We start from the raw sequence: 25,561 nt of genomic DNA, 5'->3' as shown, positions 1-25,561 counted from the left end.
AGTTATTGTTGGCAAGCCGAGGAATTTGAACTGCAGAATTGAAACTGGGTTGAAGGATCCTAGGAAAGGCTGGCACTGCGATGATTCTTCTGTGGATGTAGCTGCAGACAAGGAGTCCAGATGACAAGCCAGGAAGTACCAGTAATAACCTTGGCATTTTCTGAAGACTGGGAACATTCCAAGGATTATCCAAGTCCTGGTTGAGCATGGAGTGGCTATATAGCATTTGACACTAGCTGCTGGTTCAAGAGCCAGGCGTAAGGGGTTCCCAGCCACGGGAACCCCTTACGCCCTTACAGCTCCTGAATGATAAAATGTTAGAACAAGTATGAACTCCTTTGCTTGTGGTATTCCGATGGCTGTAGGCTGAACAACAATAAGGCAAACTCAAGGCTCTTCTAAAGACCAGACAGCAACCCATGATAGTCTCCAAGCCGACACTGGCAGCTTATATTCAAGTGTTGCAAAAAGAAGTGTTGAAATGCAGGAACTGCTGGGAGATGGCAACTGATCTTCGGAGTGAGAGATAGAATAATGCCTTGCAGGAGTTTGGGTAGGCGAACTCTTAGTTTACGCCTTCTAAACACAGGAGTTCCTCTTCCACTAAGAAGAAGAGACCAGGGAACATCCAGGGGTTCACCACAAGCCCATGTTCACCCAGAAGATGAGGATGAAGGCACAACTGAAGAATTGAGCGCTTGCACAGTGCAGGGAGGTAGTGCAGCGTTCTGAGGGATGGAAGCTGATTGGAAAAGCCATGTACAGGGAAAGGAAGAACAAGCTGGTAGCTCAAGACCTGATTAGGAGCAGCACCATCCAGGAACCAATTTGAAGATCTTGGATGAAGATTAATGCGAGCGTCTCCTGCAGGAGTTTAGAGCAAAGATCCTGGAATGACTGTAGAAATTGGAGACCACTGACTGCAGTGCGCCCTGTAGGTCGATGAAGCTTGAGGACAAGAAACCTGGAGATCTCAACTGCAAAGTGAGCTACAACCTGGGTGCAGGCACCTCCTGCAGGTCATTGAAAAAACAAACCCATGGGAAAAAATGCAGACATCTCCGGCAAAACTGGAAAAGACAAAGACGAAGGAACCAAAAGCTTAAGCAGCTGTGGAAGCAATTAAACATGGGGGCAGGTGCCTCCTGCCGGTCGCTGAAAAAATAAACCTGGACAAAATACAGATGCTTCCCGGAAGAAGTAGTTGGCAGTCCCAAACAGATGCAGGCACCTCCTGCGGGTCGTAGGTAGCAAGGGAACCAACCCCAAGGCATTGGATACATGAAGGAACTATGCAGTCTGAGTGCAGGCGCCTCCTGCAGTTCATAGAAACCCAGGAGCGAAGTACAGGGATCAACGTTTGGAAAAACAAAATCCTGAACAATGGCTGACGCCTCCAGTGGGTCAAGGGATACACACAAAAATTCCACAGAAAAAAATAAATAGAAGTCTTGTCAAAAATTCTGAAAGTCCAAAACATGGGCCCGCCATAGGAAAATGCTCACTGAGCACATGGCCTTCGCAACCTGTTGCGAGCATGGGAGAGCGGTCGCTTATTCAGGAGAGTATGTGCCCTTGGACCATAGCATGACCCCAGAGCAGTCTCCGGAGAAGCGCTGAGGCAGGTGAGACGTATCCAAGCATGGGCGGACAGGCTGAAGACTCTGAGCTCTCAGGCCTCTGCCAAACCTGAACGCACCAGCAAGGCAATGCTGGTCTCTGGGGTATCCCTCTGGCCACTCGATAGCCCTTTCAGACCTGCTGCATGGGAATGGCAGGTGCATCAGGACAAGATGAGGGCACTTGGAGACTTGGACGAGACGAAGGCACTTGAAGACTTGGACGAGATGAAGGCACTTGGAGACTCAGACAGGCGCTGACCCTCAGCATGCCCCACACAGCCCCCCAAGGGCTGGTTGTGGACCACGCTGTCACACTGTGTGCCCTGTATAACCTAAAGAGGCTGGCCGCAGACCACACGGAGAGCGGGACAAGCACAGGACTGAAGCTCAGGGAGAAAGAGGAATCCGGGCAGCACTTGAAGGAGGATCCAAACCAGAACAGGGCTCCAATGACTGGGAACACTAGATCAGATATGGATTCAGGCTTAACTCAGGATGGTCATCTGGAGACTGGATCTGGCAGGAAAAGGCAAGGCTGGAACACTTTGAACCAGGAATTGGAGAATCAGGAACAACTAGATGCAGGAACCGAAGAGACTGAAACAACTGGCGACCGGGACCGAAGAGACTGGAACAACTGGAGACAGGACCCGAAGAGATGGGAACATCTGGACAACAAAACAAACAAGAACACAGGATCTGTCGAGATCAGGAACACAGGATGAAGACAAGGGAGCTCCCACGAAGAACAGAAGACCTTGAAGAAGCGAAGATGGACTTCGGAAGCCTCCTGGAGAGAAGAGATGGGATGAGGAATCCAGGAGCAGGCAGCTCCTTGCGAAGGCCTTGAGGAACTGGCGAAGAGCCCTTTTATAGGGCTGAAGAGGCAACGATGAATGATGTCATCAGAAGGGGCTGCCACTGGCCCTTTAAATCTGCCGCGAAGGGAACGGCGGCGCTGGCGGCACCCCTGCGGCGGTGAGAGGTAGCAATGGCAGCAGTTTGCCCGCCACGGAGAGAAGAGGAACGGCAGGCCCCCAGGGCGGCACCCCCCCGCCGCTCTGAAGAGACCGCAGGGTTGGGAAAGGTGCTCACGATTGCGCCCACGAGCAGCATCGCAACAAGAATGAGGCAATAGACTACAGAATCCCACCAGCAACTTCATATTTTGAAGAACGCCACTAATGCTTCTGCTTTAGAAATGAATTTGCAGGGCTGCTGTTTTTTTTTGAAATTTAAAGTTTATTGAAAATTATTACCATTACACAAATAATATGGATTCTTATCACATGCCTTTTACATATCAGACAAGCGGAAAACACAGAAAAAGCAAATGCTAAACAGCTGTAAGAATAATAATGTCTCCTACCAGTTGTACAAGAACATGCGAATTCTAGTATTAATAGAAAATCATAATCTACTAGCTAACCATGCTGAGACTGCTGTTTTAAACTAGAAAGTAGGCATTTCTACCCTTGAAAATATGTCACCTTAATATAAACTGATGTAAAATAGAAGTAATTTATATAATTTGTCTCTGTAAAGTATTGCTTTGAAGTAAGCACTTCTTAGTCAGTGATAAGTCACCCTTTCAGTAAAATGAAAATTAAATCTTTGTCATTACGTCCTACTTAATATTTTTATATAAATTTAACTGAGAAACATTGTGCAAATATCAGACTTTGATGGGAAATAAGCAGTTCATATCCTGTCTTTTGTTGTTTAAGTAGGTTTATAGACCTTGAATATTTGAGTTTGCAATAAAAACCATTTGTGACTCTAAGAAGAAATTATAATAATGGCTGAAGAGCTCCTACTCACACATTATTAGACGATAAATTGTCAGCTATCAATCTTTATTCACTGGAAAAGTGCAAACTGGCTAATCAGATTGCTGCAGTAATAGACGGGTGCAAAGAATGTATTTGGTCTAGACAATGGCTTAATAATTTTTGTGTCCTTTTTAAATGTTTATGTAATCTACAGGTTTGTTTTTTTTCAGGTGCTACTTAAATAACCTAAAGGTTATAGGACTTTTTATCTTCGTAGTTGTGTGCTCTGTAAGTATATCGTTTGCAACCATATGTGATGGATTAATTTGCTTGCACTGAGTGAGGTTCATTCTCAAAAGCAATCCTGTGAGTGAAATTGGTATTTTACCTGCAGAAAGGGGCTTTTTAAAAATTGCCTGCCTGATACACATGTCCTGTTCACACGCAAGCTTAACCAAATTGAATGGAGCTGTTCCTGGGGGACAGAGTTGTGGAGGGTTTGGAATTATGCACATACATTTGAAAATTAAAATGTTTGCCCATAGATTTTCAGGAAAACTTTCTATGCACTAAATAGCAAATGCAAGCAGGTAGATTTGGTGGGATAATTTCCAAAGCGAACTCATGTATGCAAGTCTGCTTTGAAAATGGATGTAACATCTGCATGTATTTGCTGGGTAATGTATGTGCAATGTTACAATATTACTTCCATTATAATCTGCAGTTCTGATTAGTTTTGTGTTCCTATAATTTCCCCCTTGTTGCTTTTAATTATTGCATGCCTGCTTTTGCTTTTGGGACTCAATGTATCAAAGGATCTTGCCATAGATACGATACAGGATGAGATATAAGCTTTGATATATCATGCTATAATTCTGAAATCCATAAACATTTCATTTACCATTTGGATGTTCAGTGAAAGTTAATAAGATTGAATGTGATTTCTCTGAAGAGCTCGTAGAGATTTTGGAATGATGATTTTTGACTATTGCATAATAATACATCACTTATTTTATCTAATTACTAATAGACAATATTCAGCATTTATCCAGATCGTGGAGCCCCATGGCAGATGTTGGCTGTGTCATCTCTGGAAAGCTACTGTATCCCTTATCAATTTTTTTATTGTATTATGCAGTTTCATAAAAGTGAATACAAAATAGTATCCAATCTGTTGGTGATATCAAGGGCTAAGGTTTTCAGTAGGGCATTTAACTTACACCTGTATTTTAAAGCCCGTATATAATGTATTCATTTCAAAGTCTAGATTGTCTTCATTTCCCCTAACCACTTACCAGCTTCTCAGGAAAAAACCCAGAGAGAGTGAGAAACAGTTATTTGTTTTAACCAAAGATATAAATGTATATAACTTACACTTGAAAAGTTGTTTCTTCATCAGTCATAAAAATAACATAAAATCAAGTATTCATTAAATGAATGCAAATGATGATACTTCTCACCTGCTGCGATAGGCAGAATATAAATATTCTCATAAATACATAAATGAAGTTATCTTTCTGACTTTTGTAACAGCAAAAACAAATAGAATTTCACAATTGCCTGGTTCTTATCCTCAGATATTTTTGTACTGCTAACTTTCTTCCAGTTCCTGAAGTAATCATCACCTTTAGCCTTATTCTTCTGTCACCATTTTAGGAGTCCATTTCTCCTCTGGTCTACAGCTATCCTGTGGGTAGTAGTGGTCTGCTTTCTCCTCCGGGGTCTGTGCAGGACCGATTTAAAAAAAAAAAAAATTTTTACAAATTTTTAGCATAATTCTATATACTTTTCTTTTTTGCCAAGTATTATAATCCAAATCACTTCACATATATTACGCAGGTATGCATCTGCAGAAATATAACATTATCTGCAAGCAAAACAGATATCCTCATTTTTACTAAATTCATTTTTATTAAGAAGCACTCACTTGAAAGGAACCCACTCAGATTTTCACTGGCCTTTGGCTGGGTGGCCAATTTGGAATACCTCAAAAGGAGGACTCATTCTTTCAAAAATGAAGAAAAGTACTTCAGATAGAGGACACTCTTCCAAAAACAAAAACAAAATGCAGAACAAAAAAATTGTGTTGAATTTGCATATATAACTAGCAGAAATGAATATGCAAATTAATTTATATAGATGCACCATTACAAATTATTACTATAATTTAAATAGAAATACAACTCACCATATTGTAAAAGACTCAAACCAAGTAATTCACATAATGCAGCATTTTTAGAATTCAGGTACAATAATTCCCCAACACAAAGAGTTTACCAACATGCAAAGTCATTGCCCCATCTCTTGCTCTAGCTTGCTATCCCCACAACCTTCTTACCCTCTGTGGAATAACACTGATGCTTTCTTCCTCCCTCACTCTCTCCCCCATTTCCCCTTCCCTCTTTTCCCCCTTCCAATCCACTCTATCTCTTCCCTGTCCAGAAGTTCCCTCAACCATACCCCTTATCCCATGTCCAGCAGTAAATCCCTGCATCTGGCTCACAGCTGGTACAACTCCTCTCTCCATAGCACCAGTTTTCCCCATCTGCCCAGATACGCCTCCACTTTGCCTTATCCCCCTACCCAGCACCTTGACTCTCCCTCTCTTTCTCATTCACTATTTCTGTCACACAAATGCACATACTCTTCTCCTGTTGTGATGTTGCTCATATACTCAATCAGCAAGTGTTTCTACTCATCACACACAGACCCCAAGATTCATCAGGCCATGATAAATTTAGCAGAAATATGCTGTGTTAGTGTCCTGCGATAAAAAGATGGGTGCAGTTAGGGAAATTAATGAAATACTGCATCATGTATCTAAGTATTACGTCACGCTATACTCCATCGTATCATGCATCATTTTATGTATGGCGTGTTGTTTTCTTTGTTTATATATACTGGCTTCCTGCAGCTGCTTCTTTAAGAGTGTGTCCTAAGTTAGAGGAGGAGATTGCTGAGTAGTTGGAGGCATTGTTAGCGGAGTTCTTTATTCGATTACCTAAATGAGTTTTCCTGTTTCTTGTGTTTCATCTATTTACCTTTACTTTTGTCTGTTGTGTTTATCTGTGTGTGAAAGAAGAGTGTTAGTTTTTGTGCATTTGTCTTGTTTGTCTGTCTGTCTCTTTGTGGAGAGGAATGGGGAGGAGTGGAGCAGGAGAGGATGGAGTGTGGAAGGCATGGAGATAGGAAAGGAGAGGTGTGTGGAGGAAGGAGGAAGAGGGCAGGAATGGTAGGAGCCAGAATAGTAGAAGAAGGAGAAGTAGGCATAGAAGGAGTAGAGATAGGGAAGGAAGAGATAGAAAGAGATGGGAGGGGTAGAGGAGTAGGCAGGTGTGAGTATGGAGGGAGGAGGAGATGAGGACAGGACTAGATAGAGAGGACAGAGGGTGGGGGAATTGATAGGGCAGGTTCAGGGAGGAAGGAAGAGAGGGGAGTGGAAGCAAGAGTCAGGAGAGTGACACCATCTCTACGGAAGTGGAAGTGGCAACCCAATTCTCTGGCAGCTAGGCAGTAGCTCATCTGCATCTACATGCCTACAAGCTCAGTGTTGAGGATAATGAGCAGCTCATTGTCAGGGTCCTGAAGAATTACAACATGCTCTTTGGCAATTAGGTGGTGATGAACTCCAGGGCTGCCAAGGACCAGATATGGTGGACCATCACTCAGGCCATATCCCAACTGAGTGGCATCAAGAGGACTGGAGAGCAGGTGGCCCACCGCTAAAGGCATATCACGGCACAGATGAAGAACAAGATGGCCAACAGGAACAAATACAAGTGCCAGACTGGAGGAGGAGCCCATTTGTCCTGACCCCAATGGAGATCTCATTCAGCAGCTGGGACTGGACATCTGTGAGGGCTTGGTCAAAGCCCTGGATGTGATGCAAACTGGGGCTGGTGAGTCACATCACCTGTAAAGTCTGCTACAGGTGTCCACACTTTTTTGCATAGGATGCTCACATTGAATGATGCAAAATGCACATCTTATGCAAACAGTACATATGTGCTTAGCATTCATACTTATATCTTCTTCTTTGTTTCCACAGCTTTCACCCCAGGTCTCAGCAGTGCAGCCCCCATGTCTCACTGGTTACTTTCAGACTGATGCTGAGATTCAGTGGACAGAGGAAGAGGAGGAGCAGCAGCAGCAGCCCCTCAGCCCCTCAGCTGACTCTTCTCCAAGCTGAACAGCCCTAACCTCTTTAGTCTTTCCTCATAGGGGAGCTGCTCCATTCCCTTTATCATTTTGGTCGCCCTTCTCTGTACCTTCTCCATCGCAATTATATCTTTTTTGAGATGTGGTGACCAGAATTGTACACAGTATTCAAGGTGCGGTCTCACCATGGAGCGATACAGAGGCATTATGACATTTTCCGTTTTATTAACCATTCCCTTCCTAATAATTCCCAACATTCTGTTTGCTTTTTTGACTGCTGCAGCACACTGAGCCGACGGATTTCAATGTGTTATCCACTATGACGCCTAGATCTCTTTCTTGGGCGGTAGGTCCTAATATGGAACCTAACATTGTGTAACTATAGCATGAGTTATTTTTCCCTATATGCATCACTTTGCACTTATCCACATTAAATTTCATCTGCCATTTGGATGCCCAATTTTCCAGCCTCACAAGGTCTTCCTGCAATTTATCACAATCTGCTTGTGATTTAACTACTCTGAATAATTTTGTATCATCTGCAAATTTGATTACCTTTCTTTCCAGATCATTTATAAATATATTGAAAAGTAAGGGTCCCAATACAGATCCCTGAGGCACCCACTGCCCACTCCCTTCCTGTGAGAAAATTGTCCATTTAATCCTACTCTCTGTTTCCTGTCTTTTAGCCAGTTTGTAATCCACGAAAGGAAATCGCCACCTATCCCATGATAGTATAGTTTAGTATACTCACAAGTCATGTGCATAGCTGATGCAGGCAAGACTCGCATGCTTTCAATGTGTTCCACAGCAGCAGGACAGCACATTCAAAAGTAGCTGTGGCATGCCTTCAGTTCTGCTACACTGGAACACACTGAAAGCTGTAGCTACAGATGTGCTACTCCCACACTCTATGCTCACATTGCACAAGTGAACCTAGGGCTATTTGGCATTGGAAGACAAACTGGGAACAATGTCCCACCACCCATTTGCCAAGCAATGGTGCTTTGTCTTGGGCTGGCAAGTCACATCCAAGCAGCAGCTTTCAGCTCTTCACATCTACAGTTCACCAGTATGCATGACGTCCCAGTGCTTCTTATTTTGCCATCTGGTGCAGGTGAAGCTGAACCTGTAGAGTATACATGTATAGTAAGGTGTTCCTTAGTATGCCTCCCCCAAGAGTGCAGACCTTGCTATACATGGGCATTCTGTATTGAAAAATCATAGAATACTTGTAGACTCTCTTGGGAAGGTCTGTTTACTAAGACAGCAACATCGTAGCTGATGTGTTGCCTTGGCCATCTCCACGCAAGGTGTACCACAGTGTTTGTAGCACAGTACAAATGTATATCTTCACTGTAGGTATTGTCCACCACAGCTAGGCCTGATGGAATATATACTAAACTCTTGTGGGTCAAGTTAGGACATAGGAAATGATTATACTCCCTTCATTCACATTGAGTAGTGTTGGCTTCCTAGCCAAGGTAAAGATATGCATGTGTAACTGTGTACATATATACAGACACCAGGCATGCAGATGTATATATATGTTTGGGATATTAATGTCTGAATGTGTGTGTCTCGCTGTCTGCCACTCAGGGTGTGTGGCAGTAATGTGTCCAAAACTGTTTGCTGTCTGCCTGTATGGAAATGTATGTGCTATTGGACTCCTTTGAGCACCTTCATAATCATCCAAATGGGCCCTTACAGGCAGAGTGTGGTTATGTGACTTCATTCTCAAAATGCCTCAGGAACATATGTGTGTGTTTTTGGGCGTATCGTTAATACATATCAGCTAATTACAATACAGCTAAACAACTTCACATTGGTGGAAAGGAGCCATGGGATATATCCTAATTTTGCATACAAGATTCCATTGACACATACACATGGGCCCTACCGGCTGCAAGTGATCATTCAAGGAGCTTATTCCCCCTCACACCCAGCTTGCCAGAGAGCGACACCGACACCCAGACATACTTACAGTAAGACCCACACAAAGACAGTAAGTGAGAGACAAATAGAGATGTGCATTCGTTTTTGCCGAATTGGACAATTTCAATGAAGTTGTCTAATTCGGCATGGTTCGGAGGACCCGAATCCCAAAACGGATTTTCCCTGAAATTTGGGAAAATTTCGGTTTTCGGGTTAGCATAGGGGGGAGGGGCACATTTATTAAAAAAAAAAAATCAACCCAACCCTTCAAACTGACTTAATTACAACTCCCCCCCACCATCCCGATCCCCCCCCCCTAACACTTACTGAAAGCCCTGGTGGTCCAAGGGGGGCCCCGGGAGCAATCTTCCGCTCTCGGGCCGTCTGGCCTGCCAGGAATCAAAATGGCGCCGGTGGCCCTTTGTCCTTACCATGTGACAGGGGCTACTGGTGCCATTGGGTGACCCCTGTCACATGGTAGGAGCAATGGATGGACAGCTCCATCTGGAAACAAGGGCTTACTATCCTTACCCTCTGTTCATTCTATACATCTGAACCAAATCAGGGAGAGAGCGTTATCACGAACAGGACCCAAACTCTGCAACATCTTACCAATGATTCTGAGACTCGAGATCGATTTTAAAAAGTTTAAGCGTGATTTAAACACCTGGCTTTTCAGCAAAGCATATATAGAGTGATTTTAGAGAGCTTTTATCCCTTTCTTTTATGCCTTTTTGAGATGGTCGCCGCATCTCAAAAAAGATATAGTTGCGATGGAGAAGGTACAGAGAAGGGCAACCAAAATGATAAAGGGAATGGAACAGCTCCCCTATGAGGAAAGGCTGAAGAGATTAGGGCTGTTCAGCTTGGAGAAGAGACGGCTGAGGGGGGGATATGATAGAGATCTTTAAGATCATGAGAGGTCTTGTACGAGTAGATGTGACTCGGTTATTTTCACTTTTGAATAATAGAAGGACTAGGGGGCATTCCATGAAGTTAGCAAGTAGCACATTTAAGTCTAATCGGAGAAAATTCTTTTTCACTCAACGCACAATAAAGCTCTGGAATTTGTTGCCAGAGGATGTGGTTAGTGCAGTTAGTGTAGCTGGGTTCAAAAAAGGTTTGGATAAGTTCTTGGAGGAGAAGTCCATTACCTGCTATTAATCAAGTTGACTTAGGGAATAGCCACTGCTATTAATTGCATCAGTAGCATGGGATCTTCTTAGTGTTTGGGTAATTGCCAGATTCTTGTGGCCTGGTTTTGGCCTTTGTTGGAAACAGGATGCTGGGCTTGATGGATCCTTGGTCTGACCCAGCATGGCAATTTCTTATGTTATTTTAGTCTGTCATTTTAGTATGAATGTATTTGATGCCTTTTAGCCTGTTTTTTTTAATGTATTTTTTAGTGATTAATTAATTTATTTTCCTACTATTTATTTGAATTACTAATGTATATTTGAGGGCTTAGTTGCTGTTTCATTTACATTTTAGTCACTATTTACAATTGTTATTTTATTTATAGGAGTTTTATGACTGCTTTTGTTGTTGTATTTTTGTGCTATGTCTTGTGAACCGTTACAATGGCTTGTCTTAGTGACAGTATATAAAACTTAATAAATAAATAAATACCTCATGCACAGCCTCCCTCTTCCTAGCCCATTTCCTCTCCCTAGCTATGCTCAACTGACTCACGCACCACACTTCTCTTACCCACTCTGTCACCCCTCACCCGCCTGTCATGCTCATCCTTTCCTCCGATCTCGCCCCCCTCTGTCATGCTCTATTCTCACCACAGTCACGAATACTCTGCTTTCTTTAGGAACTGAAACAAGCGACAAACATGAGAGACAGACAATTATAGACCAACAACCAGATGCACTCAAAAGATATATTTACTCAATAACACAGACACAAGACAAAAGAAAAGAGAGAGCAATCGTGAAAGAACACATTTCCAACAGTTCCAAACTACTAACATCTTGCCTATGGCCCTGGAAGAAGCTGCCTTTTATTCCTCTGCAAAAAAGGAGTGTCCCAGAAAATTTAATGGCTATCTATGCACCCCAATTACATCTGTTTGGCCCGTGCTACTTTAAACGGCCAATAAGAGAGTCTGCAGCCTTTTTTTACATTAGCAATGGTTTAGTGCCCGTTCTTCCTGTGGTTTTCTGCATCGGGGCTTTAGCGTGGGTTTTGGCGCATATTTTTTTTTTTTACCTAGTGTGGATTTTTATTGCGGGTCTCATTTGCATACCATAATATTATTAAGCTGAGCAGGGGCCACCGGTATCAAAAATCATTGCAAAAAAAAATAGTGCTGGTTTTTGCACAGGTTTTATTACATCAAGCCCCCATTGTGTTTACAGTTTACAGTCTTGTTACTTTATTGTGCTTATCAGTATGTAGGTCTTCTGACATCAACCTATTGCACCCAGCAAAGAGAGATGCAGCCATTTCCCGTTCCGTGCCACAGAAATCTGTGAGAAACTGTTCATGGTCCATACCTCAGGCCTTGTGAGTTAAAGAAATATCTAAGCTAAAGAAACTGTCCCACGCCACATCATGCATTCTGATACGTTAACCCCTTAACAGTTTACCGTCAGCTGTGAATCTTACAGATTATGGTGAGTCTGCCCTTTTAAAAATAGATATTGGTGGACCCTTTATAGCTGACGTAATTGATAGGCGGGCAGAAGAATATATTGTGGTTACCATTGAAGAGATTGAAGAGATTGGACCAATGAAGAGGCCCAGAACCAAGGTAGGTACCTCTAAAATAATTATGTTTTGTTTGTTTTCTATTAACACCTATAGACAGTCAAATGTTCCCCTCTATAATTTGTATACATTAATATGGTGTAAATTATGAGCCCTGCTGTAGTCTAACTGGGGAAGATAGCTGTGCTCCAAAGCCGTTTTCATTGGACTCCTATTACCTGACATGAGGCAAGTAGGAAGGGCTTAGAGCAGAGATTCCCAAGCCTGTCCTGGAGGACTCCCAGCCAGTCGGGTGTTCAGGAGATCCACAATGAGTTTGCATAAGATAAATGTGCATATACTGCTTCCAAAGCATGCAAATTCTATCTTATGCATAATCATTGTGGATATCCTGAAAGCCTGGTTGGCTGGGAGTTCCCCCAGGACGGGTTTGGGAATCGGTGGCCTAGAGCTCTGATGTGTTGAAGGCACAGCATTCACTGTCAACACTTTGCTTTTGTAATGCAATTCTTCTCTTAGACTTAAAGAAAAAAAAATGTAGCGTATTTATCTATGTTTGAAAGAAAGATCTTCTCGTGAAGTCCAATGTCGTTTGGATTAGAGGAAGCCGAGAGAATGGCATTTCCTCCTGGAGAATGTTCTTTGCCCAGAAAGTGCCCATTGTAAAAAAAAAAGCACTGACTTTCAAAACAAGCCCAAAATAACTCCCAAACGCTATTCTTACCCAGTGCCCTGCCTTGCTTGAATTGTTCCTTGGCTGCGCTCGCTACCTTGCCTTGTCTCTCTCTCCGTTGCAGCCCCCGTCCTTGTTCTGTGTGTCTGACCGGACCCCCTAGGCCATCATACTGTGCCTTAGTTCCATTTACCTTGAGTTATCCATCTCCTCTTGCCCTCCTCCCACCTAGGAGAGCAGGGATTGGCTACTCATGCCCTTTATAACCAGCTATTTTGTGGTTTAAGGTGTGGCTGCTTTTCATTTTAGAGCAGACACCGGAGAAGCAAGTTGTAGGATTTTTTTTACCCTCCCTGCTGAAGCCTCCTGCCCAATCAGGATTCACTTTTTTTTTTTTTTTTTTGTAGGGGATTGGCTTCTGTGCACAACCTGCCAGAGGATCCCCCCCAAGTATCAGCCGGGAACTCTCAGGATTTGGCCCGGAGACTCCAGAATTCTGAACAAATTCTCGGGTCTCCGGGCCAATGTGAGAAAACTCCGGGTGGGACCGAGAAAATGCCCCACGCATCCCAGGTAACTTTTTCTGGCCGCGTGGAGCTGAACGAGGAGGGGGATGACGGTCGCGCGGCAGGAAGGAGGAAGAGCAGTGAGAGCAGTGGCGGCCGCTGCGACATTGATAGTCACGGCGGCAATTTCACTTCGGCTGCGATGATCCACGGCTCACGTCTCGCCCCCTCCTCCCCTGACACTTTCTTCACCGCTGCGGCCTGATGGCTGACCCCCCACTTCCCTTTGGAGTCGCAGGGCGGGGAACCCTCGCTGCGGTCCTGATCAGCTGGCTGCCTTCTTCTTCTCTCTCAACCCCAGCCTCTCCCTGGCAGCACCTCTCTGTCCTGCCCCCGCAGCCACGAGTCGAGGCCGGGGATATCCCAGGATCCTGGAATCTTCCAACATGGGCCATGACGGCCCCCAGATCAACTCCCCAGTGCCTCAGGAGGAGGAGGAGGAAGTTACTGCTGCCCCGCAAGCCGCCTAAAGGAGAAGGAAGAAGCTGTTGCTCCTTGTGGAATCAGGATGGAGAGAGGGGATGAATTAGCTTGTATGTGAGAGTGAGTGAGAGACAGAGTACGTATGGGCATGAGTGTGTGAGAGACTTTGGGAAGGTGTGGGCGTGTATGAGAGAGAATGGTTATGTGCGAGTGGGCATGTGCATGAAAGAGGGAGAGAAGAGAGATAGCATGTGTGGGAGAATAAGAGTGAGTGTCTATAGGAGAATGAGTATATATGTGTGTGTGTGTGTGTGTGTGAGTGAACATGTCTGTGTATACCCCCTCCCCCGCTAATCCACGACAATCTCAGGGTGACTGGAATTCAAAACTTCCCAGGAATGCTAAGCTTTTAGTTCTGTGAGATAGGTTTTTTGCTGGATTTCCCTTTGGGGGAAAAAGGCTTTCAAGCAGAGGACTGTGAGCACCACTCTACTCCCTAGGTGGGCAAGACCTGTGACAGATTTTTCTGATGGCCAAAACGTAGCCTGTTTTTCAAGAAGGAAAATACAATTTTTTTTTGTTGTTGAAGAGGTTTTAAGCCACCCCACTTCACCGGGAGCCTGGCTGGATCAGCAGGTTTTCAACCCGAGGAGTCACCCTTTCAAGAGCAGCTTGATAGAGCTGAGGAAGAGCGAGGAGACCCCATTCAGAACTCTATTAAGTTGGCACCAGGACACAAGGCTGGGTGTTCGGGAAGACGCTGGACTGTAAGGTAGGATTTTTCTATGCTTGAAGGGGGACCCCTGACCTAGAATCCCAGTTAAGCCACTGGGAGAGCTTTGAGTGCACAATTTACCTCACCGTGGGAAGCTGAACCAGTGTGAAAGAAAAGGACGTCTACCTACAATGAAACGCTCTATCTGTAAAGAAAACATCTGAAACTGCACAAGTATTTAAAGATGGACTTTTATTTGCCTTAAAGCAATCAGTAAATTATTATTTAACACCCAGCAGCTGGTCCTGTTTGGCTCTGGTTATTCACAGCATCTCCCTCCACAGGATGCCACAGCTACAAATACACACAAGGAGCACGCTAACTTTTTTTTTCCCATTGTCTGGGCCATAGATGAGTCTCCCCCCCCCCATAGAAAGAATCCCCCACCCAGGGATCAGCTGGGTGGGAAGAGGTCGGCTGGCCGGAGCAGCCCCAGAGATTATAAATGTGATTGTGTGCGCCCTTGGGACTGAGTACGCTGCAGAACCAAGCTTCACCTCTTCCAGCCAGTGCCGAGTCTCGCCCGCTGCACTCCATGCCTTGCTCCTGTCTGACCAGCCTTGCTCCCACCTGTGCGTAGACTTTACTGTGCAGTTGCCCCTGCAGAGACCCAAGGGCTCAACCTGCGGGGAGAGGAGGCTGTCTATGCAAAATACCCTGCCCTGGTCCTGCTCAGCATCCAGCCTCGCAGTCCCGTACCACTGCCTCAGGCAGTGAACCTCCAGCAGAGAGATCCCGACACACGTTCTGTTACTGAAGCAGGACTCTTTCACACTGAGTACGGGACACAGTGAAATAAATTCCGTACAGATCTTTCTGAGAGTAGGATATGGGAAAAAAAAAAAAGGAAAAGTTAGATTTAAATGACCAGGTAGACTGGTCATCCCTGCTGGGATTGAGATTTCCGCTATTTGTGATACGGTACATGCTGTGGCCATCGACGCCATTGTGGGGGTCACATGGTTCAGTCCCTTTAAAAAGAGGACCCCGTGAATGGGAACTGTTGTCCGCCATTTTGAAAGAAGTTGATTGCAGCACTCGGGGAGTGAGCAGAGATTTGACAAAGCTGGATTCAAGAAGCTCTTAATACAGACGTTTTTGATTATTTGGTGAGCTGTTACCCCTGATGAAGGATTAATTTCGAAACCTGGCCACGTCGGGAAAGAGTGCTACCAAGTAATTCTTTCAGCGTCCTATCCAGCTAAATTTCATCAGCGTTTATTCAGCTAAGTATCACTGTTCAAACAACGGGAGAAAGTCTCATGAAGCAATTTTCATCAAGTAATGTTACAGGGTCTATTTGGCTAAGTTTTATTAATTTGTGTGTGCATAACCACGGGACATTTTGGCATCACGAACCATCCCGATACAAGTAAGCACTGCTAAGCCAATTTAGACACTACAGGGTGGACAATTCCCATTTCTTTATAATATCAATTTAATTTAAGCACATTGAATTAAGGTTTAGTTTTTGAATTTTGATAAAATATTTAAAAAAAAAACCAACAATAAAGGGGGAGGTTGTATGTTTGTGATTAGAAAAAGAATGGGGGAAACCTGGATGGTTTGAACCTTTGATTCAATTTCTCCTAAAAAATGTTTTCCTTGACAATAAGTTTTTTTTTAAATTCGTTTTGAGTCACAGGAGGGTTGAATAATTAAATAACACATTTTTGGTAAATTAGAATTTGTAGCAATGTGGGTTTTTTTGAAAACCAAGTACTTTAGATATTACCTACATTTGTGGTTTTTGTTTTTTGGTTTGTTCCATTGTATCTTATGCATATTCATTAGGGGTATCCTGAAAACCCGATCTGCTGATGGCTCTTGAGGCCTGGGAGTGAATGCCACTGCCCTAAGGTGAACTTTCAATCTTGTACCATCCCCTTACAACACCTTCTTATCAGCGGCAGCTCTGGTACATCCTCCTCCTGCTTTGCTCCACTAAGCATCCACCTCTCACTTTCTTCTCACCTTCTGCCAAGTCCTGCATCCCCCTTCTTTTGCTCCAACAGAGCCCAGTATTCCTTCTCTCTCTCCCGTCTTCTTCTCCCCCGACAGCATTCTCCTTTCTCTCCCTTCACCCCCTCCCCCTGCTCAGCACATAAGCATCTGTTTGCCCCCTTTTTTTGTAGTTCCCAGCATCCTCTCCACTCACTCTCTATCTGCCCAGAATGTTCTCTCCACTCACCCAGCTTACTTTCTGTCTCCCCCTTCCTACATCTATCCAACATCCATTCCCTTATCTCTTGTGGTGCTGGGTCTTAAAAGTGGGTAAGTGGTGCTTGGAGGCTTACAGAGTTTTTTTCCATCCCCAAAATGTGGTTTCTTAGGCGACCACCCACTTCACGTAATGGAAGAATGAGCCTTGTCCAGGAAGAACCAACCTAGTTCCTGGTGAAAAACAGGAGGTGTTCTTGAGGCCACTGGAAACTCATCACTTATTGTTTGCCTTTGTTGTAAAAAATGGTTTAATGTAACTATTCTTCATTAAAGAGGTAACACCCCAATTATTCCTTAGTTATTTAAAGGAGAACTGATGAATTAAAAGGTTTCTACCAAACGTATCACTATATATATATATATATATAAACCCAAACTTTAGGCAATATCCCTGTTCCTTCGTGCTTAACAATCAATACCAAAAAAACCACTCCAAGTGGAGTGGAATACAAGCACATATAAAACTTTTCAATTTATTATACTTCAAAAGATATCAAAAAAGACATTCATATACCATTTACCATTCATAAAATGTACAATTAATACTTATATAATTTGTTGATACTTATATTCTTTTCACAATAAGTTTTCTATAAAATCTATGCCCACTCATATCTCATAAAAACCTTTCAAGTCAAAGCATCCTATTATATTACAGCCCACCAAATCTAACCATGGTACACTTTGTTGCTTAATCTTTTCTTTACATCAATCCCTTAATCTTTACACCAGTACCTTCTTTTATCAATCCCTTAGTTTTTCGCCACTCCCCCAATCTCTTATCTTTACATCAATCCCTTAATCTTTCCACCAATCCCAACAGGGCCCTCGTTTCACCTCACGGCTTCTTCAGGAGAATTTGAAAACCATTATTCTCACACACACGAATATTCAATGTGATATTATTCCAAACAACTTAGGGGCATTCGTTTATGCATTCGTTTCAAAACCATGTACTTCCAATGTTGTTATCCTCCCACTATTTGTTAAATATCCTGTCGTTTTGTAGATACACCACTGGTCCTTCTTGAAGCTCCAACTTCTCTTTATTGTAAATCAATTCACTCGTCTGCACTTATCATCACAGACCGCTGTTTTCAAACCTCAGATCGAACATCAAAAAATGCATGATTTCTCTTCCTTCAATTCTGCTGCAGCGCCCGGCATTCAGTTACCACCAGACACCTTTCTTCTTATGGCTGCTGCCGATATCCTCCGCATATCTCACATCTTCATCCTTCCATTGCTTATTATCCACGGCAGTTGCTCCTCAAGACGCTTACTCCTTCAGCCCTCCATTTTCCATTCTCACAGCTTTTCAAACGCGGTGACTGAAATCACAGTAAATTGTATTCCCAATACATAATATACATATGGATATGTGGTTGATGTGATAAATAAAATATTTTTGGGAAAAGAACATTTATCTTCATATATAAATGTTATATTAATGTTTTGGGAGGATTCTGTATAAGGATATTAGTACTGTCTGGTGTTTTTGGAAAATATATATATACTTTGTTTTTATTTGTTAACCTTTATTTCTATCTACAAAAGCTGTAATCTTTCTGTGTTGAATGTCAGAAATGGGAATACCCCATATTAATTAAGTTGGAGAATTGTCACTGTTTCTCTCTGAATATGTATGCAAATTAAACTCAAGTAATTGTATTCACCCGACAGCTTTTATTTATTTATTTATTTATTTATTTTAAGTTTTTCTATACCGGCATTCGCGATGAGTATCGCATCATGTCGGTTTACAATTAACAAGTGAAGAGGTAACAAGAGGTCATAAATAACAATAAATAACAAAAATTAAAAAAGGTAGTAGTAAAGTAACAATATACAAGTGAAAGTTAAGGGTTGCAGTTACAATAAAACAGGGTAGTAATAACTTGGAACAGAGAAAAGAAGCTGGGGTTTTTAACTAGATACATATGATACATATATGCATATCAATGCATATCAAATGCATATCAATGCATATCAAATGCATATCAATGCATTTGAGGTACAATAAAACTTTAAAACAATTTCCAGAGTACTTCCTTTATGGTTCTTGGCAAGACCTGCTAAATTAATTTTTTTCGGAGAAGGGTATGTCTTTTGCTAGAATTATAGAAAGATGGCTGTACCTTGAGGTTCAATAGCAGTAGTATCCAATATTGCTAATTTGCTAGTCTAACAGCTATATATGTTTTACTTTATCTCTCAGTTTAAAAGATATTGAGATAAACAGAAGAATTACAAAGTTGCCAGGCACTTTTTTTTTACTTTGCTAATAGTGTTTTTTTATAGTCCATCTCTCCCATCACCACATGTGCATAACTCATTTCCAGTTGATTTTCTATATATTGTATATAATTTATAACATAGGTTAAATCTCTTTTAGGTTATCTATAATTGGACTATACCTTTAAATTCCAGAAGAAGAAACCAAGTTACTAGAAGCAGAACTTTTGAAATACATAAAAGGTTAGTTTATATATTCAATATCACCACATTCAACAAGCTTTATTATTTATTGCTTTTATATTCCACAAAATTCATTTTTATGTTCAATGCAACTCATACTAGTACACTCAGACTTTAAATACACATTATATAAACAGCACTCATACAATAAAACAATAGATCATATTAAAAACTGTGCAGCAAACTTTTATCACAATATTATCTGAAATAAAATCAACTATATATCATCACATGCTTGTTTAAAAAGGATGGTTTTTATCAATTTTCAAAATATTAAATAATCAGTTTCATGCACTATATACATGGGTTCCGATTAATATTGGAAGTAAGCTATGAAATTGCCTTGCTAGGTTAGTTAATTAAGCATGCCACTTCAGTACAGAATCTGTAATTCAGACTCATGTGCATTTTGTGGAAAGATTTGAGAATGAGATGAAGAGACAAAAAAGAATATCAAGATTAAAGAGAAAAATAGAACAATGCCAAAAGAGAATGTTTTTTGAGTCTACTTTCCAAAGTGAAAGGAGCCTTACTTGTGTGCCTAATATATTTTTAATGTGGACAAGCAGACAAATAGCTGCACAAGTGGGTGGCGTCCTCCTGTGGTGCAGGGACAGAGCACGCTCTCACAAAGCTCAGAAGAAAAAAAAAAAGTCAAAGCTTCTGAGCATGCTCAGGGGTTTCCTGTCCTGGTGTTGCCATGTGAGTCCCCTCCATTTTTATTTCATCCACTCTATGAGCTTTCAGGATTCAACTAAGTGTCACCATATTGCAGAACTCTCCAGCAAAACCACCTTTACCAGTCGAGGGCAGTAAGAGTCATAACAATAGTATAAGGACCAAATGCAGATGATTTTAACAAGCAAAGTACTTGCTTTTATTATCATTAGTTGGAATATTTTGAATAAAAACCCCCAACCACAGTCACAAAGGCTCTTACTTTGCTACACACACTCACATGCACAAACATAGGAACTTTCTTGCGCGCGCACACACACACACACATATTGTAACATTTGGCTGGTCGTGGCGGGGGCTTTGTCATATAACAAGATTTACGATCCAAACAAAAATAACCTCCCGACCTAATCTCAGGTATGGGAGCACCTGTTTGTTAAACATCTCCATGGAGCAACTGTTTATTTCCCTTTTCTTTTAGAGGAGAAAGAAATGATATGCAAAACCTCATCTTTCATTATATTTATTTGAGATAAAATTCTACATGGCCATGGCAAAGTTGCTCTATTCATCCACTTTCCCTCTCAGCCCCCGGGGCTCATCCCTAATATCTTTCATTAACAGGGCATGTAACCAATCCATGCTTCATTCCCTGATGACAAGCATTCTTATATCACATCATTACTCTTATTGACACATAATTTGTCCAATCACAGACCTAATTTAGGGTCTGCTAAAAATAATTTATTGTCCCATTGTAACCGTCCAAATATTTAAATGACGCCCATTTTTCATACGTACTAGGTGTCATCAATTTTATCATGCTAGATGTCAGTTGCAAGGTCTGATGGAAATTGCACAACCCATTCTTCAAGTCAGCATATAGCCTGTTCCATATTTTGACTACAAGTTGTTTAAAAGAAATTCTAACAATGCATTCACTACTTGAGATAATAGCAACTCAGAACAATAACATGCTTGCTAAGCTCTACAAAAATATAAAATGTTTCTTTTTCTTATAAATCTACTGTGCTCCTACATAAAGCCATTTTACTAATATAGAGACCAATAAGAACCCAGAAAAAGGTAATTTTTCCTCAATTTCCGTGACTCCAATGACTGGCTGCACTCAATCTGGATGCTGCCAATCTACCCTGATGCTAAGACTTCCTCCTCATGATGGGGAGACTGCCAGCGGACCTCCTTCCAGCAGCACCACGCTGCCCCTGGATCTTATGGGCTCTGTGGTGGGAAGTATTGTGGCATCCCTATCTGATGACATCAGGCACAGGGGCCATTTAAAACCTCACTCTTGCAGACCATTTAAAACCTCACTCTTGCAGACTTCCAACACTTCAGCAACAGGTCCCCTGCTTTGTCCTTGTGCCTTGTTTGTGCCTCTGCTGTTGTTTTTGCCTTGCCTTTGCTTTGCTCTGGATCTTGTCTTGTCCATGCCTTGCTGGTCTCCCTTTCTTGCCTGGTCCATCCTGTCTTGTCCCCTGGTGTCTTAGCCTGATTCTCTGGTATTGACCTCTGCTATGGAGCTCGACTAATCTTTGATCACCGCCTGTCCTGACCCTTGGCCCGGACCTGGTTACTGTCTGCTCACCACTGGCCCCGACCTCAGCCCGTGCCTGGACTCTTTCTCGCTGACTGCTCTTAAGGGATACTCACCTAAGACCTGGACCCCAAGGGCTCAACCTGTGAGGAATGCGGCTGCTATAGGGGAAGCTCCCACTTAGTCCCAGCAAGGGAATGTCTGCCAACTGTCAGCATGGGCTTAGTAAGTTTAGTTTCTAGGCTGCATCAACCAGAGCTAAAGCTAGCTTATGGCCAATATGGCTGAGGCCGTAGGCGCCATAGCTCAGGGGTGCTGCCTGTCTACCACATGATTCAAGGCCTTCACGCTCACGGTCTGTTTCCCACCCAACCTTGACCACTACCTCCACTGTGTCCAAATGCTCCACCGTTTTCCCTAATGGCACCTCTCTTTTTTTATGGCCCCTGCAGCTGAAACTTAACTTTGCACCTACATTTCCTGCAGGCATTTTTCCCATTCAGAGCAACGTAACTTTATATGGCTGTCGGAAGCTGACATGTTCAGTTTATGGTTGCAGGACACACATTTCTTTGCAACTTGGTGATGCATATTTACCACTGTACAGTACTGACCCTATGCCCCTGCCTCTGAGAGAACAATTTCTTAAAGCCATTTAACTAGTTAAATGACTAATTACCTGCATAAGAAGGGCTTTCTGAAAATTGCCCACCCTCCCTTGGGTAAAAGCGAATGCACTGTAAAACAGAGTACACACTTTTAACTGCATTAGAGAGGAGGAGGCATTCTCGGGACAGGGAAGGGAAATGCAACAGTTAACGTAGTTTTGTATTTTCAAAACTATGCACTTTGCTCTGAATGGGAAAAATGCCTGCAGGAAATGTAGGTGCAAATATCTGCTAGAACTTTTTTCCCAAGGTAATTTTTGAAAGGAAAAGTACATGAGTGAACTGGTGCAAAGGGGAAGGGGAAAATGCATCTGTGGTTTCTGCAACCACCTGCAAACATAATGTGCCAAACTTTTGAAGCACCTTGATTAGATTATGTAAACTGCATATGAATTTAGTTCATGGCCTTTTGCATAATTATACGTATATACAGCGTACACTGGAATGCAACGCTGATTTCAAAGTCAGTGAGGAAAAGTGCTGAATCAATGAATGGAGTTTACACAGCAAAGTAAGATCTCTCCTTCACCAAGCACTCTAGTTTTACCTATTATATTTTTTCTAAATCAATAATGGCTGCCGTTGCATGGAATCTGTGCACTGATAACATCCGAGTTCCACAAAGCTTGCTGCTCAAATATGATCTGAAGAATGTTAAAGTGTGCAGAAGTCTCTAGATTGCTTTATTGATATGACTTGCAATCTGATTACTACTATTTCTTTCATTTAGTGATTTAATCTCAATAAACATTCAGGCTATCCTGCAAGAGACTGAAAATGTCCCTCTTTCCATGGCTCATCAGTACCTTTATGCAAACATAGAGACTCAAGTAATCATTGCTGCAGTTGTTTTAGCAAGTGTATATGTGCTTATCATATTTGAGGTAAGTCATGCATTCTCTCTCTCTCTTTCTCTCAGAATTGCATATAATATATATATATATATATATATTTATATATGCCATTACAGTTTAATTGATACACTTGTGTAAATACCATTTTTTCTGTTACTCCAGCACTTTTACTTTTGTCCACAGACTTACGTGATGGCAATAATCCTCTTTCTCTGTAGAATTAAAAGCGAATGCATGGTTGTGCTAGCTGCGCAGGGGCATAGCTGGCGTGGAATGGCATCGGATTCCAGCGTGCCGTCTCGCAGCACACAATGCAGCTGAAACACGTGCCACTGCAGCATCTCACTGGTGATGACGCTAGGCTTTTTTTTTGTGGTTCTCAGGAGCTATGAGCCACTACGTATCTAATATACTCCCCATGCTGTGCTCGCCTTGATCGACAAATTGCATGGAAGTACCAGGTACTGCGTGGCTCCAACGGAGAGTCATGCGAGCCGGAAGGAAAGCCTGCAGGAACACAGGAGGAGTAAAAAGATGAATAATGGAGGAGGGAGGAGAGGCATTGAATGATTACATGGTTTCACACCCCCCCCCCCCCCCCCCCGTTGCAGTGCAGTGATTGCGCTAGCCACTAGTGTAGCTAAATAAGATGTTGCAATTTTACTTCATGAATCATCATTGCAACGTTTTACCTTGTTGCATACTTCCATACATGACAATCTCTATACCTCCTGTTTTCACAAGTTGCCAGTGACATTTTTGGATAAATTTAAAGGTAAAATTTGTACCGTTTTTTTATTTTCTACTTTTTTTTTTTTTATAAAGGGAAAAGAGTTCTACGGTTAAATTTATCACGACTGCGTTATTTTCACCTCGCAAGCTGAGAAGTCCCCGGACAGGCTTTGATCGCATTTTGGGCTGCTCCTGCTACAGAGAGCACAGAGGCTCTCCAAGCAGTTAACTTTTTATACCACTGTAAGGGGGCCACCAATAACTCAGGGTGAGGTTTGTGGGGTGGGGTGGATTCTGGGGGGCAGTTTTACATGCACAGTCATACGTACGAACAGCACAGTTATCAATGAAGAATTAATCTGATTTGGAGGGATGAAAGGTAAAAGAAGAGTAGACTTCTACCATGTTCTCTCTACCTAGCTCGAAACGCCCTAACACATTTTGATAAATGACCCCCCTTTTGTTTTTTGTTGAAATTGGAGGCACTTAAAATTGCTATGTAAATGTAACCCTTAATGGGGTGTATTAAGTCCCAAGGGAACACAATCTTATTTATATCTTTGGGGCTGCCGCAGCCATTCATTCCCAAGCTGAACTCTTAATCCCGGGGGTGACTCTTTTTATGGGGGGAAGCTCTCGCTTATTCCCCAGACAATGAAAAGAGGTCGCCTGTGTCTGTGCATTCCCCAGACAATGAAAAGAGGTCGCCTGTGTCTGTGCTGTACTTTAAGTGCTTCTCATGGGGGTGAGAGGCTGTAAGAACTCAGGCAGGACCAGGTCTGGGTGTTAAATGATTCATAAAATTAAATAAAGTCCATTTTGTCCAAAATGATGAGTTTCCATCTGACTTTAGTTACAGGGTTTTCTTTCTGTCCAGGTAGGTGTACTTATGTTCCATATTAGCAGATACTGGTACCAGACATGGAATAAGAATCCTAGGAAGAAAAGAGAGAAAAGTTTTAGCGCTATTCACTATTGTAAAACAGTATTTTCTGCTCTGAATGTTATTTTCAAATGTTCACAAGAATTTGAATTGCTGATTTACTCTACTTTCTTGGTAAACAAAACTGTTAAATAAACTGTTTTCTTTAACATTGAATTTTTTTGAGTATTACGGGGTAGATTTTAAAGGCAGTATGCTCACTAGGGATGTGCAGCAGGGACGGATTCGTCCGATTTGGTATTCGTATTCGTTAGTTACATATGGTATTCGTTTCCCATTAAAGTTGAAAAAACCCCCATCCCAACCCTTTAAATTTAATTAACTACAACCCCCCACCCTCCTACCCCCCCACCCAAGACTTGCCAAAAGTCCCTGGTGGTCCAGCGGGGTCCTGGAGCGATCTCCTGCACTTGGGCCATCGGCTGCTGGTATTCAAAATGGCGCCGATAGCCTTTGCCCTTACTATGTCACAGGGGATACCGGTGCCATTGGTCGGCCCCTGTCACATGATAGGAGCACAAGATGGTGCCAGCTGTCCATTGCTCCTACCATGTGACAGGGGCCGACCAATGGCACCAGTAGCCCCTGTGACATAGTAAGGGCAAAGGCTATCGGCGCCATTTTGAATACCGGCGGACTGGAGGAGACAGAGGCTGGGATGAGCTTCACCACTGGAAGCCCGAGGTCCCCCCGGGAGGAACCCGTGGGACCCGGGCCACTTGGACTTGCCTCGCAGAGCCTCCTGGGAGAGTAGAAGTCCGGTGTGCCCACAGACACAGGGAAAG

The 25,561-nt window shown here is 42.7% G+C and overlaps 1 protein-coding gene across 1 annotated transcript in view; it reads left to right on the top strand.

Moving 5' to 3' along the window:
• Positions 1–25,561, top strand: part of LOC115092998 (P protein-like) — a 120,555-nt gene that overhangs the window by 20,117 nt on the left and 74,877 nt on the right. Inside the window, exons 4-8 of the mRNA XM_029604554.1 lie at positions 3,625–3,682; positions 4,425–4,497; positions 12,091–12,248; positions 19,261–19,343; positions 22,978–23,131. Of these exons, the coding sequence (XP_029460414.1) occupies positions 3,625–3,682; positions 4,425–4,497; positions 12,091–12,248; positions 19,261–19,343; positions 22,978–23,131 (526 nt within the window). The remainder of the gene's footprint in view (positions 1–3,624; positions 3,683–4,424; positions 4,498–12,090; positions 12,249–19,260; positions 19,344–22,977; positions 23,132–25,561) is intronic.

This window comes from Rhinatrema bivittatum, chromosome 5, assembly GCF_901001135.1.
Source record: "Rhinatrema bivittatum chromosome 5, aRhiBiv1.1, whole genome shotgun sequence".
In the NCBI taxonomy this organism is placed as follows: domain Eukaryota; kingdom Metazoa; phylum Chordata; class Amphibia; order Gymnophiona; family Rhinatrematidae; genus Rhinatrema; species Rhinatrema bivittatum.
Note: the sequence above shows the minus strand (reverse complement) of the source record. Positions and strands in the feature narration are given on the sequence as shown.